This window comes from Galeopterus variegatus, unplaced genomic scaffold, assembly GCF_000696425.1.
Source record: "Galeopterus variegatus unplaced genomic scaffold, G_variegatus-3.0.2 Scaffold1148, whole genome shotgun sequence".
NCBI classification, from domain to species: domain Eukaryota; kingdom Metazoa; phylum Chordata; class Mammalia; order Dermoptera; family Cynocephalidae; genus Galeopterus; species Galeopterus variegatus.
The window spans coordinates 197,580-205,904 of record NW_007727259.1 but is presented as its reverse complement, the minus strand read 5'-3'; the positions used below and the strand labels follow the sequence as shown (position 1 = coordinate 205,904).

General features: G+C 36.9%; 1 protein-coding gene across 1 annotated transcript in view; it reads left to right on the top strand.

Annotated features, from left to right (window-relative positions):
• Positions 1-8,325, top strand: part of SNX27 (sorting nexin family member 27) — a 75,339-nt gene that overhangs the window by 24,598 nt on the left and 42,416 nt on the right. Inside the window, exon 3 of the mRNA XM_008575158.1 lies at positions 6,598-6,829. Within this exon, the coding sequence (XP_008573380.1) occupies positions 6,598-6,829 (232 nt within the window). The remainder of the gene's footprint in view (positions 1-6,597; positions 6,830-8,325) is intronic.

The window sequence follows — 8,325 nt, the reverse complement described above, 5'->3', positions numbered from 1 at the left end:
GAAATTAGAGAGGATACAAGAAGATGGAAAGATATCCCATGCTCATGGATTGGAAGAATCAGCATAGTGAAAATGTCCATACTATCCAAAGTGATATATAAATTCAATGCAATCCCCACATGAAACTAGACCCATACCTTTCACCATACACTAAAGTCAACTCAAAATGGGTTAAAGAATTAAATATACACCCTGAAACAATAAAACTTCTTAAAGAAAACGTAGGAGAAACATTTCAGGAAGTAGGACTGGACACAGACTTCATAATATGACCCCAAAAGCATGGGCAACCAAAGGCAAAATAAACAAATGGGATTATATCAAACTAAAGAGCTTCTGCACACCAAAAAAAACAACAGAGTTAAAAGACAACCAACAGAGTGGGAGAAAATATTTGCAAAGGATTAATATCCAGAATATACAAGGAACTCAAACAACTTTACAAGAAAAAAACAAGCAACCCAATTAAAAAATGGGCAAAAGAGCTAAATAGGCATTTCTCTAAGGAAGATATACGATTGGCCAACAGACATATGAAAAAATGCTCAATATCACTCAGCATTCAGGAAATGCAAATCAAAACCACACTGAGATACCATCTCACCCCAGTTAGGATGGCTAAAATCCAAAAGACTGAACGATAAATGCTGGCGAGGTTGCAGAGGAAAAGGAACTCTCATACATTGTTGGTGGGACTGCAAAATGGTGCAGCTTCTATGGAAAATGGTATGGAGGTTCCTCAAACAATTGCAGATAGATCTGCCATATGACCCAGCTATCCCACTGCTGGGAATATACCCAGACGAATGGAAATCATCAAGTTGAAGGTATACCTGTTCCCCAATGTTCATCACAGCACTCTTTACAATAGCGAAGAGTTGGAACCAGCCCAAATGTCCATCATCGGATGAGTGGATACGGAAAATGTGGTATATCTACACAATGGAATACTACTCAGCTATAAAAATGAATGAAATACTGCCATTTGCAACAACATGGATGGACCTAGAGAGAATTATATTAAGTGACAAAGTCAGGCACAGAAAGAGAAATATCACATGTTCTCACTTATTGATGTGAGCTAAAAATAAATAAATTCACACACAGACACACAAAAAAACGGGGGGGGGTGCGGGAAGAAGACATAACAATTGCAATTCCTTGAAGTTGATACAATAAGCATACAGAAAGGACATTGTTGGGAGGGAGGAGGGAGAGGGAGGAGGGAGGGAGGTTTCGGTAATGGGCCACAATAATCAACCACATTGTATATCGACAAAATAAAATAAAATAAAATGAAAAAAGAAAGCTTCTTGTCCTTTTGTCCCTTTTCACTCAGTACTTATTCCCTCCTCTCCAGACAACCACTGATCTGATTTCTACCATTATGGAATAGTTTTGCCTATTCTGGAAGTTCAGATACATGGAATCCAATCAATCAGCTCTTTTCTCTTTTTTTTTTTTTTTTTGCTCAGTGTTACTCCTCCCCCCTCATCCTGTTTTTATTGTTTTGCAGCAGAATGCTTTGGCTGTGCAAAAGAGGAACTAGTGCTTAAGTACAAATGGGAGACATGATTCTTTTGTTTTAAACATATATTTAAACCCAACTCGAATCTTACAAGCATCTGGACTCTAGGTCTGAGTACTCAGTCTGTTTTTGAGATTCATCATGTTGTGATGAATAGTTGTATATCTGTTATTGTTTATCTGTTCACCTTGTGATAGGCATTTGGGCTGTTTTCAGTTTTGGACTATTATGAATAAAGCTGCAGTGAACATTCGACTACAATTGTTTGTGTGAACGTGTATTCATTTCTCCTGGGTAAATACCTAGGAGTGTAATTGCTGGGTCATATAGTAAATGTGTGTTTAATGTTATAAGAAACTGCCAGGTTGTTTTTAATTCATGCTTTTATCAGCAATGTATGAGAATTCCAGTTCCACATCCTTGTTACTCTTTTTTTTATTTTAGCCATTCTTGTAGGTATGTAGCCATTGTGTTTTAATCTATAAAATTAAAAAGTATGTCTTATTGCTTGCAGTTATAGGAATTTATTGTCTATTTTTAACGGGCTGCCTCTGAGGGACTAATTACCCCTTAATTACTTTTTTGTATGTCACAGGAAGTCAAAATAGTATTCTGATTACCATGTAGAGTGTCTCCTTGCTGTGGTACATATAGGATTGGCTTTATTGTATTTTCATCCATACTTGGTTTTCATTATATACAGCTTTCTTCACAAGCAGTATGAAATCCTGACTAAACCTTTTCCTCCTGCTTCTGGGAGTGTTTATATTAGCTTTGCAATTTCCCCAGCTGGCTAACTTTGGTTGAACAGAAGTCTTATTTGAAGCCACTCCCATTCTATAGCTAAAGGCCTCTCCATTGGGGCTGAATGTTGGTCTTAAGTAAAAGTGAGAATTTTATTAAAATTATCAATGTATCTTTACAGTGCTGAAGACATATGGTAAATTGGGTATCATCTAGTGGCCTAAGGAAACAAAATTTTGGTTTTATTTGTGGATTGTTGGAATTTGGGGCAGCCTTTGTTTTTCCACTCAACATTTTATTATGAAAATTTTCAAACACAGAAAAGTTTAAAGAATTGTACAGTGAATACTAGTATACCTACCACCTAGATTCTATAATTAACATTTTGCTATATTTGCTTAATCACACATCTGTTGAATTTTTTTTTATTAGTATTTTAAGCTACTGCCTTTTTTTGGAAGAAGCATAGATTGGTAGATCCTACTGGCGGTAGATACTTTTGTGTGGTATGGGACTTAGTGGTTTTCTGATGCAGTGGTCTTATGATAATGGCTATCACAAGATAGCCACCTTCATTGGTAGAGTGCTCAATCATTTATTTTCAAATGAATTCCAACTACATTATGTTACTAAAACAGAAGAAAGTAAAACTGGTGGTAGAAAGCATTTTATATCATCAGGGAAACCAAAATACTACTAACCTGCTTGCCTGACTGATATAAACACAGTCTTAAAATACAAATAGCTACTTTTTATTGAGTGGTTATCATATTCTAGAGCTTTTCCCCTCATATTAGTTCTCACAACTCTATTAGCTATAGGTATTATTCCCTTCATTTTATGGATTAGGAAATCGAGACTTAATGAAATTTAGTAATTTACCTAAGGTCTTATCTGTTAAATGACACAATTGGTATTCAAACCCAAATCTGACTCCAAAACCCATGCTTTGAACCAGAAGTCTATACTGCCGAAAGTTCCCCCTCATTGCGGAATTTATGTTTTGCATTTGTTTATGTCTTCAGAATTGAACAAAGTATTGGGCCATACCTAATTAGATCCTGGAACAGTAGCATTTTTGTGGAAGAGAGTATGTCATGTAAATGTTTTTATGACAAACATTTCTGTGACTGTGAAGACCTTTTAGTTCTTGAGGGGGGAAAGCCCTTTTTCAAATCAGACATCCTGGCCATTTTACTGACCTTATTTAATTCTCTGAAGAATGAGGGAATTTCCCACTTTGTATTAAGCTGTAGAGTGTATAATATTCCTTCTATAGTTGAGCCAGGTAACTGTTAGCAAGTGTGTTTAGAATATGACACTGGAAGTTCTTTCCTGTCTTTTTTTTTTTTTTTGTCTTTTGTCTTTTTCCGTCCTTGCAAAACCCTAGGATTTTAAAAGGGAGAAAATAGAAGAATAAAATGCTCTCTTTTGTTGCTTGAATAGAGATATCCCCTAAATTAACTCAGTTGTCAAGAAGATTTGGGTAGTCATTTCCCTTATATGGAAAAGAATACCATAATTTAAATAACAAGCTGAGACTCCCTATGGACTACAATGTGTTCTAATAGACCCACCAATTCTTTTTTTTTTTTCCTTTTTGTCTTTTTTCGTGACCGGCAATGGATCGCAACACTCAGTGTTGCGCCCGTACCAGACCGGGACCGGCAATGGGATCGCAACCCTCGGGGTCGCTCCCGCGCCTCGCTCAGCCAGTGAGCTGGAACTGGTCCGTATGTGGGATCCGAACCCTCGGGCGGGAGCGCCGCACGCTTCCCAAGCGGCGCACTTATCCAGTGCGCCACCGGGCCGGCCCCCTGTCTTTTTTTTTTAAAGAAGTTTTTGGGATGATAGCCAATTTGAAGCTCCCTTGCTCCCTGGCTACTCTTGTAAGCTTCACTTGAGTTTCTCTGACAGTTTTTCAGGGCTTAGTTTCATGAGTGACCCGAGGAGCAGTGTGTTATCTTGATTTGAAAACTGAATGGGAAGAGGTATATGTTTGAAATCAATAGTTCTTAATCTTTTTAAAGATTATATATTTCTTTTTGAAGGTGATGAAAGCTATGGGAATTTATCCCAGAAAAAAAAGTATAATATGCATACAAATACAATTTTACATATAAGTTTTGTAGATTCACTGGCTCTCAAACCTATTGACAGAGTATCCCAGATTAAAAACCTTCAAATGGAAAAAAATCAGGGAGCTGAAAAGTAAAATTTGACCATTATTTCTTTAACTTTTTTTCACAAGTGCACATCTCATAAAATTGATTCCACTGACAAAAAAAACCCCTCATTTTAGTATCCAAGATGTTTTGTTCAATCTCTAAGGTATGAGTTTTTCCTACTTTAAGAAAAATTAACATGGATATTTGTGAGTAAGCTAAGGTTCCTAGGGATAGATGAAATTCTCTGGTGATTTCTAACCTTTGCTTTTTCAATTTATTTCTTCTACCATTCAAACATTTTCTCAGAACTAAGGCCCAAACAATTAGATGAAATCTTTGCTGATCCCTACCTTTAGGTTTCCATTTCTTCTTTAACCAAAGTCTCTACATACATAGTATTTCTTTCCTTTTCAGACCTGATGCAAGTGTTTAGGCATCGTTCAAGGCAAGTTACATCTTTTATTACATTAATTCTCAAAACAACTCTGTTAGGGATTTATTACTGTCCCCATTTTACAGATGTAGAAAACAAGGCTAAGAAAGGTTAAATAACTCCATCAAGACCAATTTCTAACAGGGCCAGGATTTGAACTCATGTGGATCTAGCTCTAAAGGCCATTTTATTTCCATTTTACTATCCTGCTGTATGATCAGAGTTGATTCATGGTTTTTGATCCCTAGTCTGACCTGATCTGAATAAAAGGCCCAAATTTCCATCAATGGAAGGAGCTCTTTATTTTCTTCTACAGCTAGCATATTGAATTCTTTTGTGTTTGTTAGACTTTAAGGTTGTGAAATGTCAAGAGTGCTGAATTTACTGGCTAGATTGTTAAACTGAAAATAAGGAAGCAGGCTAGCTGTGTGATCTCCTGCTTGTTCTGTTTATATAAATGGATATTTCAGATACTGGACTCTGATAGAGACAATTCCAGTGACTGAAAAGTTTATGGGAAGGCTTGTTACTAAACTTAGCATCATTTTCAGGAAGGAAAAACCCTAATGGTTTAGGACAGGACTGAAAAAGAATGTAACTCTAAAGGGTAGATAGGCTTTAAATATTAAATTGATCAGAGGCCAGGTGTGTATTTCCTAACTCTGTTGGGATAGCCGTGGGAGGGAATCTCCAGGCCAGTTGCCCAGTGGTTTTTGCTGAGATGGCAGGCTGGGTAACCGTTCTGGGAAGGTAGTTCAGTTTGCTGAGTGAGTTTTGTGAGACTCAGCATCTTTCTTGATAAAATTATTGTTCTTCCAAACCTTGTACTTTTCCTTGTTTCAACCTTTTATATTCAGTGAAACAGGAAGGAGAATGAGTAGGACTGGTTTACTATATAACCTTAAGTATATATTTTTTAGTTTGGACTGTTTATACAGTGCTGTAGGTGAGATAGCACAGAGCAGGAAGAAATAGAGTCCTGAGAGGTTAATTGAAGTGATTGGGAGAACAAAGGAAGTTGGATCAGATAATGAAATTTTAGACAAGTAAATCTCCTTGCCTTTAAAAAAAAGCAAACAAGCAAAACCCAAATGATAGAGGAAACTAGTGTGTATGAGATTAGTGCTGTTTAACTCCCAAGGTAATGAAATTTGATATAAGGGAAATTTAACTTGACTAATTTGAGAATATGGGGAGAAATTGAATATAAATGTAAAGGAATTATCTTGTCATACTTTTTTTGAGTCTCTATTTACAAATTAAGGGAATGCATTTTGTCAAGTTTCTTTTAACAGAATTCCCATAAGGTTTAAAAGGACAAAGAGTACAGTTCAAATGGCAGAACTGTCAAAAGCCTCTTTGATTATATTGTATACATGCTTAGTTAGGATGAGGATATTGGACTGTTTAGCTTGAAAGCTTTGTTTCCTCCTCAGCTTCACCCTCTTTTCCCATGTGCTTTCCAGAAGCTATGAATGGAATTCTAATGTAGAGGAAGGGTAGGTCCTCTCTCTTGTTTCCATTTTTCCCCCTTGCTATGAGTTCACAAACAATTTTTTACATTAGCATCTGTAAAAATGTAAACAACTTTTCTGGAACCAAATTAATCTTTTTATTTTATGGTTCATATTGTGTGAGACTGCAGCGGGTATAGGAGGGTGGAGATACAAGGTGTTTGGACCCTTCTGGTTTATGGGATTGTCTTTTTCCCTTTTTCCCCTTAGGAACGGCGTGAATGTTGAGGGGGCGACACACAAGCAGGTGGTGGACCTGATCCGAGCAGGCGAGAAGGAATTGATCTTGACAGTGTTATCTGTACCTCCTCATGAGGCAGATAACCTAGATCCCAGTGACGACTCGTTGGGACAGTCATTTTATGATTACACAGAAAAGCAAGCAGTGCCCATATCGGTGCCCACATACAAACATGTGGAGCAGAATGGTGAGAAGTTTGTGGTGAGTGTCAGCCCAATTCCATCCTCAAACGTCTAGGTTTTGTTTCCCCCAGTCCTATAATTATGAATATATTAGAGCAGTAGAATAAAAGACTGCATCTTAGGTCAATTTGTCTGCCAGGAAGATGGGCTCACACATAAATAAAAAACACTGACGCTGAGTTATTACAGGGGGTGAACTACAGTATTGAAGAATCCTATTTATGCTTAAATATAATTCCATTTTATTCTCATACAGTTTCATGTTTGCATTCTGGTCTTTTGTAAACATTTGTAAGTTTTTGTATGTTTGTTCTTTTATTGGTTGCTGTATCTCTTTGCTAATAGCAGTCTCTCATTTCCTGTTGACTCTGTGGAGCTAAAGAGCAAGATTAATTTAAAAAGGTGATATCTTTTGAAGTATTTGAGTAATACAGAGGTTTGTCCATTTCAGAACCTACATGTCCTAACATTCCTCTCCATATTTTGTTCTTTTTCATTTTCTTTGGAGATATCTGTGTAAATGATTAAATCTGGTTTTCCCAAGGCCCTAATTATACACAATGCAGTTCCCATAAACCATTTTACACATTTTCTATCTGTTGCTATGGTAGATATGCAGGAAAGCCCATCTTGAATTCTGAGTGATGTGTGCCAGCCCCTTTCCTGAATGCCTTTGTTCTTCAAAACCTAATTGCCACTGATAGTCAAGTCTACTTAATTTTTCGGGCTGGCCTGTGGCTCACTTGGGAGAGTTTGGTGGTGGTAACACCAAGGCCACAGGTTCGGATCCCTATATAGGGATGGCCGGTTAGCTCACTTAGGAGAGCGTGGTGCTGACAACACCAAGTCAAGGGTTTAGATCCCCTTATCAGTAATCTTTAAAAAAAAAAAAAAAGGCTCTTAACTTTTCTTTTGGTTGCAGTATGCTTTATTTGCCTTTGATTATTTTTGGGAATATTGATATAATGATAAATATTCCTTATTCTTTGTAGAAAATGCAGCAGGTTCTGTTAGATATTGGCCAACTACAGGTATTTAAAGCTGGCCTGCTGACTAAAGTTGTAGTCTCTGAAACTGGGGCTTGTCTGCTGCATAGAAATGAGCCACTAAACATTTATGGTAAATTCTTTTTAGTGGGACTTGAAAGACTTGAAAGAAGCAAGGAAGCTAGAAAAGTTGCAGAGGGATCAAATAGTGTTTGATTACACCTGTAGCTTAGCTGGAGGTGATAGCACATTGCTTAATTTATGTCAACATGGTCTCTGTATTCTTAAAACCAACCAATCTCTAAAAATTGAGTTTATACTTCAAAAGTCCTAACTTTGAATCATAAGGCATGTAAGAAGTTGAAATCAAGGTCAGGTCCTGAAAGTAGAGCAGATTGGATGTTGAAACCTTTTGGGAATTACCTAAAACCTTGGGAACTTCTGTTGACTCGAGAAAAGGAATGAAACTATGAAGTGTCCTTTTTTTTTTTTTTTTTTTTTTTTTTTTTTTTTTTTTTTTTCCGTGTCC